Here is an 18,557-nt window from a genome sequence, read left to right on the forward strand (position 1 = left end):
CAACAAACATATGAAAAAATGCTCATCATCACTGATTATTAGAGAAATGCAAATCAAAACCACATTGAGATACCACCTCATGCCAGTTATAATGGCAATCATTAAAAAATCTGGAGACAACAGATGTTGGAGAGGATGTGGAGAAATAGGGACGCTTAATTAGTTCAACCATAGTGGAAGACAGTGTGGTGATTCCTCAAGGACCTAGAAATAGAAATTCTATTTGACCCAGCAATCCCATTACTGGGTATATACCCAAAAGATTATAAATCATTCTATTATAAAGACACATGCACGCATATGTTCACTTAAGCACTGTTTACAATAGCAAAGACCTGGAACCAACCCAAATGCCCATCGACGATACACTGGACAAGGAAAATGTGGCACATATACACCATGGAATACTATGCAGCCATAAAAAACAATGAGTTTGTGTCCTTTGCAGGGTCATGGATAAATCTGGAAACCATGACTCTCAGCAAGCTGACACAAGAACAGAAAATCAAACACTGCATGTTCTCACTCATAGGCAGGTGTTGAACAATGAGAACACATGGACACAGGGAGGGGAGCATCACACATTGGGGTCTGTTGGTGAGGGGGCCAAGGGTGGGACAGCCGGGGGGGTGGGATAACATGGGAGAAATGCCAGATGTAGGTAATGGGGGGATGGAGGCAGCAAACCACATTGCCATGTGTGCACCTATACAACAATCCTGCATGATCTGCACATGTACCCCAGAACCTAAAGTACAATAAAAAAAAAGAATATTTCTCAATTAAAATCTTTAAGAACATGTTTAACTTAAATCCATCAAGGCTTTAGATATAACTGCCAGTTAACAGAAAACACAGAATATAAAAGAATAAATTAAATGACACTATAGCCGGGCGCGGTGGCTCACGCCTGTAATCCAAGCACTTTGGAGGCCAAGGTGGGAGGATCACCTTAGGTTGGGAGTTCAAGACCAGCTTGACCAACATGGTGAAACCCCATCTTAAAAAAATAAATAAACAAATAAATCTTCCCCTTCTTCTCTCATCTTCTGGTAAATGACACTATAAAAGATGCAACCATGCCATTCCAGTAGGTATAGCAAAAAAATAAAATAAGCAGCAGCAGCAGTAATCATACAAACCCAGAAGGACATTCTGAAGCCTTTAGAGGCTTTAAAAGATGCAACGTATTAGATAATGGTTTAGATAAATCATCCAAAAAAAAGGATAATTTGAGATCAATTGGGATTAAATATGAAACTTTATTAAAATAAAAAGTGGAAAGGACTGACTAGAGAAAAAAAGGTTAGAAAATGCTATATACAGGGCCGGGCGTGGTGGCTCACACCTGTAATCCAAGCACTTTGGAGGCCAAGGCGGGTGGATTACCTGAGGTTGGGAGTTCAAGACCAGAGTGACCAATAAGGTGAAACCCCGTCTTTAAAAATATATATAAAAAAATAGACAAATAAAAATAAAATAAAAAGAAAATGCTATATATAGTATAATTTTTATCTTGGTTAAAATATATATATGCATGTGTAACCATGAATATATGTATATTTATGCAGATTTAAAAGATCTAGAAGAAAATACACTAAGATAAGTGATTTCTGAGTGTTGAGAATGTGATGTTTTAATTTTCTTTTTAGTTTTGCTAGTCTGTATTTTCTAATTTTGTATTGTGCACATGTAGTCTTCTAAAATATAAATGGTTATATAAAATAAAAAGGTGTCAAACAAAAAAAACCTTAGAACCCAAATAAAGATGATTTTTAATTACTACCAATTTACATTTATAATATGTGAGGCATTATCTTTGTTGGTCTCTTAAAAATTCTATCAGATCGATACAAACAGTATGAACTGTTACCAGATCTAGTACCCTCAATCACAATGGAATAACTAAGAAATATACATAGTCCTTATATAAGGGCTAATATAATCCAATCAATTTAGAAACAATTTAGGAATAACTTAAGAAAAGCAAATTAACAAAACCACTAAAAAGTAAATGAAGTCCAATAGGTGAAACCAGGTATTCTCATCAAAACCTAACTCCACATACCTGGAAACATGGAAGGCTGATATATGTTTATTTAGGTATTACTTCGCAGACATTAGGTCTCTAAATCTATAGCTTACATTCCACACTGCGTTTCAACTATCCATTACACATCATTTGGTGTATAAACAAACATGCTCCATGAGCACACACAGAGTCACTTACTGAATTGAGATATTTTTAACTGCTGTTTTAAAAAAAAACAGTTAATTATTTCTTATAAGGATTTTAACATACCGCAGCATTCCTGCTCTGAAGCAAAGGCTTTGTATTTCTAATTAAGAGTCTATGATCTGGATCCATAGTATATGGCTTCTTCCTTTTGTCAGTCTTTTCCTTCTGATCATCATCAGATTCATAGAAATTCTTTTCATTGTCTTCTAATTCATCACCCTACAATTAAAGAAATCCAATCCCAAGATTACTTTAGACCTTAAGCAATCCACATAATATGTAGTCAAAACTTTCTTTTAAACACCTACAATAACATTTTACTGTAGAATACTTCTGTTGAGGCAATTTAAAAATATTATACAACCTATATGGAGTAAAGGCCTTGATTTTTCTCATTATTTTGTAACAAGTTACTGTGCTACAGATGATGCTTCTGTAATATTACAAAGTAAATTTTTGCTATTAAATCCCGATAGAAATACCTAGTCTCTCAAAAGGAACACATGACCATTAGATTTTAACAAGGCGTATAATATGAAACTACCTAAAACCTGAAAACTATTTCCATATATTGTCAGCCACTCTCTAACTAGATCAAAGAGTCCAAAAGAAAAAAGAGGAGCATTGTTTGAATAGTAACATAAAAGAAATCACAGTAAAGTTTGACATGTAAAAACCAGTGTTGTTAAGTAGGTCCCTGAGTTGTCAGGAAAACGTCTCAGTTTGAGATTTATAAATATCCATAGGAGTTGATTCTAGGTTTTTGTTTTGAGTTCTTTATCTCTGCCAATAAAATACGCCTATAGGCATTTAGTCCCCAAAACAAACAAAAACCACACAAACACAGTAATATCCACATACATCCAATGCAACTACTGTTTAGAGGTAACTTCCATTACCACGTATCTGAAACACACTTTCTGCCTCCAGGAGGATGGGGTAGATGTACTTTCCCCCATCTCTCTCACTAAGTAGATCCAGAAAAGCAGAACATTACATGTGAAACATATATCCAACAAACATAAAAAGATTTTGAAAGGTAAAAAGGACTGGATAGGAACCTCAAGACCCAAAGAAAGACACACCAGTGAGTTCCCCGGGTTTTCCTTTTATTTCATACATCCACAACTCAGTGCAGGAGAAACTGGCAACAAATGCAGATGAAAAGAAACCCCCAAAACCGCTCTCTCGAGCCAAAGGACCAAGAAAGGGGCAGTCTAGCAAGACAGAAAACTTTTAGAAGTAACTACTCAAGTGCAGCCAACACCAGATAAAAAACTATGGCCCTACCTCATCACCAGTAAAGGCTGAGATGGTGATCCTACTTCTACCCTTATAAGCCTGTAATGAGATGGCCCAACCACCTCACTGGATGGTTTCAGAAAAGGCCAAAACGGGATTGAGATTTTCATCTCTACCAAGAGGTAACATGGCACTCTCATATTGCCAGTGAAGACCAAGTAAGGAGATTGGACTTCTAAGCCCATCCATTAGTGACAAGGTGACCTTATTCCTCTGACCGTGATGATGTCAGAGGAGGCCTAGTGGACTGTCAGGACTTGCACACCACACCTAGTAGTAACCAGTCAGCCCCTCCCACACCTTTGTGGTTGTCAGGGAAGGACACATGTAGAACAGTACCTTGTATCCCTTCTAGACAGCTATCAGAGAAAGATGGCTGGGGAGCCAGAAATCCCACACTCCCCTGTGGTAACAATAAGCACAATCCCATGAGCAGGGAATCTGGACTTCTGCTATGACCTGGCAGTAATGAGACAGCACCCACCTCTCTTAATCACTACCCTTCCCTGCTAGAGTGGTATCAAACAAAGCCAGTTAACATGAAGGTTTAAATAAGATCCAGTCTCAAAGTATCCCAAATGTCCAAGTTTCAATTAAAAAATCACTCATCATTCCAAGAGACAGGAAAATCTCAAAGTGAATAAAAACAGGTAACTAGCAAATGCCAACACCAAGATAACAGAGATACTGGAACGATCTGATGATTTCAAAAAAATAAGAATAAAAATAAAATGCTTCAATGAGCAATAGAGAATGTCCTGGAAACAAATTAAAAAAATAGAAGGTTTTAGCAAAGAATTATAAAGTCTAGACCAGGCACAGTGGCTCAAACCTGAAATTCCAGCACTTTGGGAGGTCGAGGAAGTCAGGAGTTTGAGACCAGCCTGGACAAAATGATGAAACGCTGTCTCACTGAAAATACAAAATTAGCCCAGCATGCAAAAAGATTGCACCATTGTACTCCAGCCTGGGCAATAAGAGCAAAACTCCATCTAAAAATAAATAAATAAATAAAGTCTAAAGAAAGAAATGCAAGATATAAATAAAGAGCAAATAAAAAATGTTATGACTGGCAAATAAAAAAACCAAAACTAAAAACCTAATGAATGGGATCAAAAGCAGAGGAAGGGGACAGAAGAAATAATCAGTAAACTGGAACACAGAACAACAAAATTTACCCAATCTGAATAACAAAAATAAAATAGACTAGGGACAAAAGAAAAATCAAAACTAAAAAACAGAGTCTCAGGGACCAGTGAAACAACAATAAAACACCTAACATTCCTTTCATCTATTAATAAATCCTGGAAGGAGAGGAGACAGAGGCAAGAGCTGAAAGATAAAGAAATAATGACTGCAAACTTCTTAAATTTGGAGAAGACATAAAACTACAAATTGAGGAAGCTGAATAAACCCTAAACAGGAGTAAACCCAAAGAAATCCATAACAACACATATTATAGTAAAACCTCTGAAAACTGAAGACAGAGAAAAAACAAATCTTGAAAGCAGCACAGGAGAAATGACACTTTACCTGTAACAGAAAAACAAGTCAAATGACAGCAGATTTCTCATCAAAAACAATGGAAGACAGAAGAAAGCAGACCAACTGAAGGAGAAGAACTATCAACAGTGAATCTTATATCTTATATCTAGCAAAAATATATTTCAGGAATGAAGGGGGAAAAAAATCAAGACATTTTCAGATGAAGGAGAGCTAGCGTATTTGTCATCAACAGACCTATCCTGAAAGAATGGCTAAAGGAAGCTCTCTTATTTTTTTTAAGACAGGGTTTCACAATGTTGGTCAGGCTGATCTTGAACTCCTGACCTCAGGTGATCTGCCCGCCTTGGCCTCCAAAGTGCTTGGATTACAGGTGTGAGCCACCACGCCCCGCCCAAGGAAGCTCTTTAGACAGAAAGGAAATGATAAAAGATGGAATCTTCAAACATTAGGAAGGAAGAAAGAATATGACAAGGAAAAATATAAGTAAATATAATAGTTTTTCCTTCTCCTCTGAGCCTTTTAAATTATATTAGATGGTTGAAGAAAAAGTTATAATACTGATATGGTTCTAAATGCATGTAAAGGACATAAGTAAGAAAACTGTATTTATAAACTGTAGAGAAGAAAGGGATCAAAGGGAGGTAAGAGGTTAAAAATTTTGCCACTTGAAGCATAACATGAGGACACTGGTAGACTGTGATGGTAAGATGATAAGCTATGCACGCATAATGTAACACCTAGAGCAACCACTAAAAAAGTTATACAAAGAGATATATTTATGCTTTGGGAAGCCAAGGTGGAAAGATTACTTAAGGCCAGGAGTTCCAGACCAGCCTGGACAACAGAGCAAGGCCTGTTTTACTAAAAGTAAAAAAATTTTAAAACTCAGCCATTCATAGGGGCATGTATCCATAGTCTTAGCTGCTCAGGAGGCTGAGGTGGGAGGATCATTGGAGCCCAAGAGTTTGTGGCTTCAATGAGCTATGATCAAGCCACTTACTGCAGCCTGGGTGACAGAGTGAGATCCTGTCTCTAAAAAAATTCTGAAAAATAGTTTTTTAATAAAAAAGAGATACATTCAAATTAACTGTAGATAAAATGGAATTCTAAAAAATGCTGAAATAACTCACAGTAAGAGAAATGAAGACTAGACAGAACAAGCAGAAAACAAAAAATAAAATGGGAAGCTTAAGCCTTAAAAATAAATAGATTAAAAGATAAAGACTGGCAGAGTAGATTAAAACCCATGACTCAACTATATGCTGCCTATAAGAAATTCACTATAAATATAAATATAAAGGCAGGTTAAAAGTAAAAGGATGGAAAAATACATAACATGCTAATAGTAATCAAGGGAAAGCAGAATGACTATATTAATATCAGATAAAATACACTTCAGAGCAAAGAAAATTACTACAGAGAAGGACACTATAGAATGACAAAATGGATAATCTACAATGAAGGTTATATACCATATAATTCCACTTAGATAACAGTCTTGAAAAAACAAAATTATGAAAACAGAAAGATTAGTGATTGCCAGGGGTTAAGGGTTGGGAGTAGAGTTAAGCAACTGGAAGAAAGCTGGTTTGGCTATAAAATGGCAACATGAAGCCTCCCTGTGATGGAAATGTTCTGAATTTTGACTGTATCATGTCAATATCCTGGTTGTAATACTGTATGACAGTTTTGCAAGACACTATCATTAAGGCTTCAATGAGCTATGATCAAGCCACTGTACTCCAGCCTGGATGACAGAGTGAGATCCAGTCTCTAAAAAATTTCATTGGGGAAAACTGAGTAAACGTTATACCAGATCTCTCTCATTTCTTACAATTTCATGTGATCTAAATTATCTTTTAAAAAACATTTAATGAAATAAAACTAAGGAGATAAAAATCAGAAAGTCACTTAAAAACAATTTGTTGTATTTATGAATTGTTATACATAACAATAAAGAAAATTATCTAAAATGTTTTAGGTTAGTATCATTTAAGTATTTTTCCCTTACTAGGTGCCTACAGATTTTACACAATCTTTCCTTAAATCCTGACATAAATATCACTGGAAAACACCTTTCATGAAAAGTACAACTTTTAAGTCTCTTAGAATAGTAAACACATTAGCTCAGTGCTTTTTAAATCCACAGTCAAAAATCTTATAAAATTATTCAGAGAAAACTCACAAAATTTATACTCTTTGAAAACAAAAGTATTTGTAGTAACACTTACCTTCAAAATTAAACTAGAAATCATAACATTATCACCTTCCTTTGAATACACAATTCAAAATAAACTAGTTGTCTTTTAGTGCTTAATAAAAAGACTATAATTAAGATATACTTTTACATCAAAGCTGGACTTGAGTGACTGTTTCTTTATGGCACTCCAGGCTAAAGCAGTTCTGTTAAGTACATCAGTAAACCAGTAACACACAAATAACTAAATGCTCTAAGCATAAGCACTCACCTACAATCTTAAGTCATGGTTAATTAAACAAATGTTCAAACTCTACCTGAAAGTGATACATAATGAAAGTGCTGTGTTAACAAACATAGCACTATTACTAACAAATAAAATCCTCAAAATGTACATAAAAAACTGCTTTTAATAAGCATCTACTCGGGGAGAAGCGCCCAGCCGCGGACCGCGCGGAGCCTGCGGCGCTGCAGCAGTGGGAGTCCCAGGCCGGCGGGCCGAGCGCAGGCAGCGAGGGGCCGCCGCGCTGATGTGCCCGGAGGAGGGAGGCACGGCCGGGCTGGGCGAGCTCCACTCCTGGTGGGAGGTCCCGGCCATCTCGCACTTCTGCTCGCTCTTTCGCACCGCGTTCCGCCTGCCCGACTTCGAGATCGAGTGTATTTCAGCCTGTAGAGATATTCTCCATTGTCAATATGTGAAGATTTTCAAGTTTGATCCCTTATAAGGAAAGTGGTTAACAAGACAAATAGAGCCAAGAACAATAAGAACACACAAAGAAAAACCAAAAACACTGGCCAGGTGCAGTGGTTCATGCCTGTAATCCCAGCACTTTGCGAGGCCGAGGCGGGCCGATCAAAAGGTCAGAAGTTTGAGACCAGCCAGACCTACATGGTGAAACCTCGTCTCTACTAAAAATACACAAGTTAGCTGGATGTGGTGGTATGCACCTGTAACCCCAGCTACTCAGGAGGCTGAAGCAGGAGAATCATTTGAACCCGGAAGGTGGAGGTTGTAGTGAGTTGAGATCACACCACTGCACTCCAGCCTGGGCAACAGAGTGAGATTCCATCTCAAAAAACAACAACAACAACAATAAAAAACTACCAACGTGGAGCTGAGTTTTCATTCTTTCCTCTTCCCTACCATTTACAAATAATCAAATACTGACTTTCAACTTCACAACATTTAAAATTTGAGTTATGAACAGTGTGTATTTGTAGTAAAATTATAAAATTAATATTTATGAGCCCAGTATTCTAATTAAGAAATAAAACTCACTATTACTTGCAAAAAAAAATAAAATAAAATAAGCATCTACTCATTCAATTTCTTCCTCATTGTTAATTAACATACTTTATTAGAGTTCAATTACATTATTTTAATGAAAGATGCATATGTATGGCTTATTTTACTGTACAAATGTTTAAGATTATAACAGTATATTATAATAATAAAACTACAAACCTGCTCAAGTAAATCAAAGAGGCACAAGGAGATGGAAAAATATTCCATGCTCATGGATACAAAGAATCAACATCGTGAAAATGGCCAAACTGCCCAAAGCAATTTATAGATCCAATGTTACTCCCATTAAACTATCATTGACATTCTTCAAAGAACTAGAAAAAAATATTTTAAAATTCATATGGGACCAAAAAAGAACTCACATAGCCAAGACAATCCTAAGCAAAAAGAGCAAAGCTGGAAGCATCACGCTACCTGACTTCAAACTATACTATAAGGCTACAGTAACCAAAACAGCATGGTATTGGTACAAAAACAGGCACATAGACCAATGGAACAGAATAAAGAATTCAGAAATAAAACTGCACATCTACAGCCATCTAATTTTCGACAAACCTGACAAAAACAAGCAATGGGGAAAAGATACCCTATTTAACAAATGGTGCTGGAAGAACTGGCTAGCCATATGTGGAAAACTGAAACTAGAGCCCTTCCTTACACCTTATACAAAAATTAACTCAAGATGGATTAAAGACTTAAATGTAAAACCCAAAACTATAAAAACCCTAGCAGAGAATCTAGGCAATACCATTTAGGACAACAGCATGGGCAAAGACTTTTATGATGAAATCGCTAAAAGCAATTGCTACAAAAGCAAAAATTGACAAACAGGATCTAATTAAAGAGTTTCTGCACAGCAAACAAAACTATCATCAGAGCAAACAGAAAATCTATAGAATGGGAGAAAATTTTTGCAATCTATCGATCTGACAAAGGGCTAATATCCAGAATCTACAAGAAACTTAACCAAATTTACAAGAAACTAACAACCCCATTAAAAAGTGGGCAAATGATATGAACAGACACTTCACAAAAAAAGACATACATGCAGCCAACAAACATATGAAAAATAGCTCAACATCAATGAAGAGAAATGTAAACCAAAACCACAATGAGATGTATCATACCAGTCAGAATGGCAATTATTAAAAACTCAAAAAACAACAGATGTTGGCAAGGCTGTGGAGAAATAGGAACGCTTTTACACTGTTGGTGGGAATGGAAATTAGTACAATCATTGTGGAAGACAATGTGCTAATTCCTCAAATATTCAGAACGGGAAACACCATTTGACCCAGCAATCCCATTACTGGTATACATACCCAAAGGATTACAAATCATTCTATTATAAAAATACATGCATGCATATGTTCACTGAGGCACTATTCACAATAGCAAAGACAGAGAATCAACCCAAATGCCCATCAATGATAGACTAGATAAAATGTGATGTATATACACCATGGAAAACTATGCACCCATAAAAAGGAACAAGATCATGTCCTTTGCAGGGACATGGATGATGCTGGAAGCCATTATTCTCAGCAAACTAACGCAGGAACGCAAAACCAAATACCACATGTTCTCACTTATAAGTGGGAGCTGAACAATGTGAACACATGGACACAGGGAGGGGAACAACACTTACTGGGGCCTATCAGGTGAGGGTCAGGGGTTAGAGCATTAGGGAAAAGAGCTAATGCCTGCTGGGCTTAATACCTGGATGACTGATTGATAGGTGCAGCAAATCACCATGGCATATGTTTACCTATGTAAAAAACCTGCACATTCTGCACATGTATCCCAGAACTTAAAAGAAAAACAATAAAATAACTTCAAAAATTTTTTAAGACTCATGTAAATGTTTCTATAGTGTCCTCTATGAACATACCATCATACAGGTTTTGAGTTCATTTCCATAAGAAACATATTTTTACATGAGGTTTGATCTTAATATGCATTTACAAAAATACGAACACTTTACAGAGGATTACTTGTACTACTGTACGTCTTCAATGTATATTTAATTCAAAGGATGGCATTTTTAATAAGTATAATTAAAGGTCAATGAATCATTATCTTATTAAAATTCAGTAATATTTCATAACATATATGATTGATAATTGATCCAACTGCTTCCTATTGATAAATTTTTTTACAGTTTTAAAAAATTATGCAGCCAGGCATGGCGGCTCACACCTGTAATCCCAGCACTTTGGGAGGCCAAGGTAGGCGAGTCACCTGAGGGCAGGAGTTCGAGACCAGCCTGGCCAATATGGTGAAACCCCATCTCTACTAAAAATACAAAAATTAGCCAGGTGTGGTGGTGCACACCTGTAGTCCCAGCTACTTGGGAGGCTGAGGCAGAAGAATCGTTTGAACCCAGGAGACAGTGTGCCGAGATCACGCCACTGCACTCCAGACTGGGTGACAGAGCAAGAATCTGTTAAAAATAAAATAAAATAAAAATGCAAATATTAAAATATTAATATTTTAAAAGATTCCATAAGAGTAATTTCTGTATCTTTGCCACATGATTCGATGATCTTATATTCCTACTAACAAAACTTCTACAAATTAACATATAACATTACAGAAATTATAATTTCCTAAAAGGGATTACTTGAAACAATATTTAAAGTTTTAATAATGGGATTATGAGCTAATAAACATGAAGAACATGTTGCTTATAGCTAAAATAGTTCATGTCAATTATTATTTAAAAACATTACCCTCAGAAGAAATTCTCGTATACTGTTTATGAACTTTCAGTTTGGGTCTACTGCCATGAGAACATCATGACATTGCTTCTTAGATCCAGCTCTCCTAGTTACTAGCTATACGCATGTCCCAAGTGCATAATTCCCTAAATTGGAACCAAGCAGTGAAAAAACTGACAAGTGAAGAGTGGATGTTTTTATGAGATTAATGAAATGAAGGTTTTGAGTTTTTCTTGGAGGATGAGAACGAATCTCCAGTAACATATTTGAATCTATATTACTGTGGACTATGTTTCTCAGGTTTTTAATGAATCAGAACAGACATTAGCCCAAACAAAATGGATGCTAGATATGCACATAGTATATGGGTATATCAGGACACACCAATCCAATGAAAGTGCTGGCTCTATGACCATGACAAATTACTCAACCCTTCCTTGTCTTGATTTGACTTTTCCTTGTCCTGATTTACTCATCTATAAAAGCAGTATCTATACCATTAAAGCGTTTATAATGATTGAATCAGTTTATTGAAAGCTATACAAGCACTTAGTGCCTGAAACAAATTAAACTACACAAATAGTAGCTATTGCCACTGCTTCTATTATTAAGAAAGTTTCTTTCTAGAAGCCATGTAATTGAAACTATTACTTCAAGTAATATTGATTCAAGTTCAATATCCCTAGATGCCAAATATAAAAAAAAGTTTCCCCCTAAAATTATCCCTCAGAAAGAAGCTGCCTCATACCTGAGGATTTACAAATGTATTATGAGGCTCTTACACTACTGCTTCATTTTGAACCATAATGTACCCCAAACATGGGGAACTCATTAGAGACAACTTCAATCATGCTAGTTATGGATGCTTAAAAGGAGTCACAAATCACAGTGATAAAAAATGTCATTTTAACTAAGCCTTTAGAGAACACTTTTTTAAAAACAGGCAATATAGGATGATATAGTCCTGTATCTAAGAATGGCTAAACAGACAACTTAGAACAACCACCAGTAGTTGTTTCTAGTTCTCAGTGAGAACTAGAAAACCTGGGGAAAAGTTAAGAAACCTGTTTGAAGATATTGGAGGGCTAAAAGAACAGTGATGAATTATGCAGGCAAGACCCAGAAGAAGCAGTAAATCTAGAAACCAAGAACTCTGATTAACTTTTGGAATTGATTTTCCAAAATGTGTTAATTAGACAAGAGGAGGCTGAGAGGCCGAAACGCTGAGTAGAGCTTTCAGCAGATTCACAAAAATGCGGTAACAAAAGGTGGAGGGTCAGGATCCACCAAAAATTACAATCCTGCTAACTCTCCTAGTCTTTGGTTTAAAAGATGAAGTCTATATTCTGGGGGGTAAGGATGATCAGATTAAAGCCCAGCTTAAATCATCTCAATCCATAATTGAGATGAGTAAGTGAACTCAAGGTTGTTCAATCCCTTCCCTAGAACCACAAACAGAACAAAATCCATCATCCAAAACTTCAAACTAGCTCAACAATTTATCTGAAAGGAAATGGGTATCTTTAAGGGTAAGGATACTGTTTCTTTCTGGGAAGAAAAGCAGATTATTAAGTGAAAGGTATCAAGAGGAGGGCTTATGAAGTATACCGATAATAACTGTTTCCCAATCTAGGTATTTGGTATATAGGTGTATTCAGTTTGTGAAAATGTATGAGTCATTTGCAGTATATATTTCTACTTCAATAAGATGTCTTTAAAATATGCATAGAAGAAAAAAAAGACAAAACTATAAATATAAACCAAGACAAAATCTAGAAAATGAGCTTGGCAGACATGAATTTTACGTGAACTATATTATGAACTGGACAATTCTGACCTCCCACAAATTCATATATTGAAATCCTAGGCTGCGTGCAGTGGCTCATGCCTATAATCCCAGCACTCAGGGAGGCCAAGGCAGGTGGATCACCTGAGGTCAGGAGTTCGAGACAAGCCTAGCCAACATGGTGAAACCCTGTCTCTACCGAAAATACAAAAATTAGTTGGGCATGGTGGTGTGTGCCTGTAGTCCCAGCTACTTGGGAGGTTGAGGCAGGAGAATCACTTGAACCTGGGAGGTAGAAGTTGCAGTGAGCCGAGACTGTGCCATTGCACTCCAGCCTGGGCGACAGAGCGAGACTCTGTCTCAAAAAGAAAGAAAGAAAGAAATCCTAATCTCCAGTGTGATGGTACTAGGAGATGGGGTCTTTGAAAGGTGATTAGGTCATTAAGATGGAACTCTCATAAATGGAATTAGTGCCATTACAAAATGAACCTTGGAGAGCCTTCTTGCCTTTTTTCCATCATGTGGAGAAGACAGTCATCTATGAACCAAGAAGTAGACCCTCACCAGACACCAAATCTGTCAGAACCCTGATCCTGGACTCCCCAGATTCCGGAACTGTGAGAAATAAATGTTTATTGTTTAAGTCATACAATCTAGGATATTTTTGTTATAGTAGCCCAAACTAAGACTATAAAACAACTATGATTAATATGTTCAAGAAATAAAGGGGTAAAAGAGAGTTTTGTGGCAGATAATGCAACACAATAGAATTTTTGAGAAAAGTCAGATAGATTTTTATATGATTTTTATATAAAGCACTACACTTTCAGCAACCACTTACAGAGTTCTTTAAATTCAGCAATATTTTTAAAATGTCAACCTAACTGATTTTACCTTTGTAATACTTTTGACATATCAGATAGAGGAAGATTTGTGCTCTCTTAGAGATAATAGCCCAGATACCTAAGTAAGTTAAGTGGAAGAATCAAGGTTTATATCTGAGAGAACTCTGAATGGTTTAAAAAATAATCATTCTTATTTAACATGTTAAATATATGATGAAATGAATTTGACTTTCTCCTTGTCCAGAAACAGAATAGTTAAACAAATAAGAAAGGCTGGGCGCGGTGGCTCACGCCTATAATCCCAGCACTTTGGGAGGCCGAGGCGGGTGGATCACAAGGTCAAGAGATCGAGACCATCCTGGTCAACATGGTGAAACCCCATCTCTACTAAAAATACAAAAAATTAGCTGGGCATGGTGGTGCGTGCCTGTAATCCCAGCTACTCAGGAGGCTGAGGCAGGAGAATTGCCTGAACCCAGGAGGCGGAGGTTGTGGTGAGCCGAGATCGTGCCATTGCACTCCAGCCTGGGTAACAAGAGCGAAACTCCATTTCAAAAAAAAAAAAAAAAAAAATAAGATAAACAAGATATATTAAGGAAAATGTTTCGTCTGCTTAAGAGTAAAAATAAAAGAATTTGAAAGACTTTGAAATCTACTTTATAGTAAGTTTCCACTTACTCCACTTGGTATACTAACCATACTTCATATAGATAAAAGATAATTTAGTATCTAATTTTAATATTCCTCCGTTTTTATTTGAAAGCACTTTTCAGAAATATTCTGTTTTTAGTAGAACTGCTTGATCTTCTGAGCTTATTCTATACCCTCAAATATATTTCTTGACTAGAGACTGATACTAGGTAGTCTCAATTAATACATCTATGAATTTGAAACAAAGTAGAAAAAACCCTTATGTAGCTAAAATGGCTGTTATGAAGCCTTGAGATATTATTTTATATATGAAGCCCTTATTTTTAGTATATTATTCATATCATTTCAATCATCTTGATATTCTGATTTCTTGTGATACAGATAATAAAGAACATAAATTAAAAATAAAACAGTAAACATTATATTTTCCATTGCCAAGGGACAAGAAAAATGTGTTTTACAAATGCATGAAAAGGTTTTAAAAAATCAAGTATTACACATTTCTATTGAGCCTACAGAAATGAGGCATTATCATACATGGGGTTTCTAACTTGTACTAATTAAAATGTTTTATATTGTGGTTTCAGTTTTTCTATATAGTCATTAGTAATGCCAACCTTGTTCCAGTATAATACTGATATTACTATTAGAAAAAGACAGAACCATTTGACTGAAATCTGACTAAGACAGAAAACATTACTTATAAAGCCATACAACCTGCTCTTTTACATGAAAACATGACTGGTTCTAGAGCTTAGGCAGTTAAAATAACTAATAAATAAATAAATGAGGGAGAATTGATAAATCTTTTTTACAAAATAATTCTAAGTAACTATGCTAATAGCATGTGAATGAGTACTCAAAGTTTGAAACATATTTCTATGACAGCCTTGTATTCATATTCCAAGGTAATGTTTATCTCCAAAAATCCATAGAGAAGTAAAGGTGCTTTCCAATAGAAAACTATTAAATGACTCAAAAGGAGTTCTCAAAATATCTCTAAAACGTATGTGATAAAACCATCTCATAAAATGAGTATAAAATGTTCTACTTATAAATGAATGTTTTATTTTCCAAGTTTAAAATATGTACATGTATGCAATAAAATACTACCATAGAATACTTTTTTCATGTTTCTTTAAAAATGTATATTTAAGCTGGATCAAAAAAAAAAAGCATTTAAAAAATGGGGACCAACTTATACTGGAGAAGGCTTCGTGGTTTCTTTAAAGTAAAGATACAAATACACTCTCAATAGACAGAAATGAATTATATGATATCTAAAATTTTACATGAAATCTTGGAATGAGGTGGGGTAGCAAAACGAGAGCAGCCATGAGCTGATGAAAGATGTAGCTACGTGATGTATACATAGGGATTCACTGAACTGTCAGCCATACTTTTATGTATGTTTAAAGTTTTCCATAATTAAGACTTACTATAAAGCTACATAGCAAGACAGTGTGGTATTTGTGAAAGGACAGATAAAAACATCAATGGAACAGAAGAGAAAGCCCAAAAAGAGACTCATAAATACACCCAACTGCTTTCACAAAAGAGCCAAGACAATACAATGGATAAAAGATAGTCTTTTCAACAAATGATGCTGGAACAAACAAAGAGCCACATGTTAAAAAAAAAAAAAGCAGAAACAGACCTTACACCCTTCACAAAAATTAACTCAAATGAGTCACAGACTAAATGTAAAACACAAAACTATAAAACTTTTAGAGACTAACATAGCAATCTAGATGACCTTGGTTATGGCAACTTTTAGATACAATACGAAACACATGATCTGTGGAAGAAATAATTGATAAGTTGGACTTCATTAAAATTTAAAACTTTTGCATGCCAAAGACAAGGTTAGAAGAATTAGAAGACAAGCCACAAACTGGGAGAAAATATTTGCAAAAGACATATCTGATAAAGGACTGTTATCTAAAATAGACAAAGAGTTCCTAAAATTCAACAAGAAAACAAACAACACGATTTTTTAAAAAATGGGCTGAAGACCTGAACAGATATCTCACCAAAAAAGATACACATATGGCAAATAAACATATAAAAACATGTTCAAAATCATGTCATTAGGGAATTGCCACCTAAAACAAATTATATACTACAACACACTTATTAGAATGGACAAAGTCCAAAAACTTGATAACTCTATATACAGACAAGGATGTAAAGTGACAGGAACTCTCATTCATTGCTGATGGGAATGCAAAATGGTACAGCCACTCTGAAAGGCAACTTGGCAGTTTCTTACCAAAGTAAACATACTGTTACCAAACAATCCAGCAATCACACTCCTTAGTATTTATCCAAAAAAGCTAAAAACATGTCCACACTAAAGCCTGCACATGGATAAAGCAGCTTTATTCATCACTGGCAAAACTAGGAAGTGCCCCGAATGTCTTTCAGTAGGTGAGTGGATAAATAAACTGCGGTACATCCAGACAAAGGAATAGTATTCAGTGCTAAAAATAAATGAGCTATCAAGCCATGAAAAGACATGGAGACAACTTAAATGCATATTACAATATAAGTGAGAGAATCCAATCTGAAAAGGTTACCTATTGTATGATTCCATCGATATGATATTATGGAAAAAGCAAACTATGTAGACATTAGAAACATTAGTGATTGCCAGGCACCAGTGGGGAGGGAGGGATGAACAAGTAGAGCATAGAGAATTTTTAGAGCAGCAGAACTATTGTGTATGATAAAATACAATGGTGTATTCATGTTATTATATATCAGACAAAATTCATAGAATGTACAACACTAAGGCTGAACCCTAATGTAAATTGTGGTCTTTGGGTGACAATAATATTAATGTAAATTCATCTACTATAATGTAAAATGTTGATGGTGGGGGATGTTTTGTGTGTGTGGAGGTAGAAGGAATATGGGAAATCCCTGCACTTTCAACTCAGTTTTATTGTAAGCCTATAACTGCTCTAAAAAAATAAAGCTTATTTTTATTTTTTAAAAAGCAGTGAATTTAATATATCTGAACCTATCTCATATAAAAATAGGTCTCCCTCCACTCATGTGTACCAACCACCCAAATGCTAATAAAAAAAAATCTGTATAAAATACAGCTTTTCACTTTGCTCTAAAACATTCACTTTCAGAAGAGACAAATGCTGTTACATTAAATATAAGCTTTATGAAGGCAAAAAATAACATTACTCCATGAAGTATATTTTGGAAAAGGCATGGTTTATATACTGTTAAGGTACTATTCCACAGGCTCGCAGAATAAAGAAAAGTGTGTAATTATACTTAAGTAGTAGTACTTTCTATGTATTTTGTATCTGAAGCTCTAAACATAAATGTTCACAAAAATAATAAGAAGTCAGTGACTGAATCCACAATTTTAGATCCTGAGGATAATCTTTACTTTTTAATGAGATCTTAAGACACAGGGAGACTTATTTTATCTGAATGGATTTCCTAAGAAATAAATACAAACTACAATCTTTTGTCAGTACATAAGGAATGACAGAAAAATTAAAAAAAAAGATTCATGACAGTTAAAACTGCATACAGCAAAATATTTTTATGTATAAAAATTAACAAAGCAATCAAACATTGCTGAAAAATATCTACTGTTGTAACATGTGACCAGTAACAATCGACTTAGTAGAAATAAACAACTTTAGCTTAAGAAACTTCTAGTATTAATAAAACACTTGCACAAATACCTCTTTGAAACCTCAAAACAACCCCATACAGTAAACAAAGCAGGTATTTACCACCTTTTTCACAGATGAAAGAACTGAGGTACACACAATTTACATAAATCATCAATAGTCACAGAGATTAAAAATGGTAGAGCCAGGATTTGAACTCAGGAATTATTATCCTTTACCTGTCACCTCTTGCCTTTATTACCTTGGAATTTAGAGTAGCCACATAAAAGACACTAAATATACCCAGTTGCTTTCTGAATTCCAAGGTAGCCTAAAGGGTGCTAGTGCCCTCTCTAGATTC

At 35.4% G+C, this 18,557-nt stretch overlaps 1 protein-coding gene across 3 annotated transcripts in view; it reads right to left on the minus strand.

Annotated features, from left to right (window-relative positions):
* Positions 1-18,557, minus strand: part of AP3B1 (adaptor related protein complex 3 subunit beta 1) — a 285,248-nt gene that overhangs the window by 168,492 nt on the left and 98,199 nt on the right. For all 3 annotated transcript variants that reach the window (XM_012462113.2, XM_012462114.3, XM_012462116.2), the window contains exon 8: positions 2,303-2,458. In XM_012462113.2, coding sequence (XP_012317536.2) covers positions 2,303-2,458 — 156 coding nt within the window. The remainder of the gene's footprint in view (positions 1-2,302; positions 2,459-18,557) is intronic.

This window comes from Aotus nancymaae, unplaced genomic scaffold, assembly GCF_030222135.1.
Source record: "Aotus nancymaae isolate 86718 unplaced genomic scaffold, 86718_ANA_hifiasm-v0.15.2.pri h1tg000014l, whole genome shotgun sequence".
NCBI lineage: Eukaryota > Metazoa > Chordata > Mammalia > Primates > Aotidae > Aotus > Aotus nancymaae.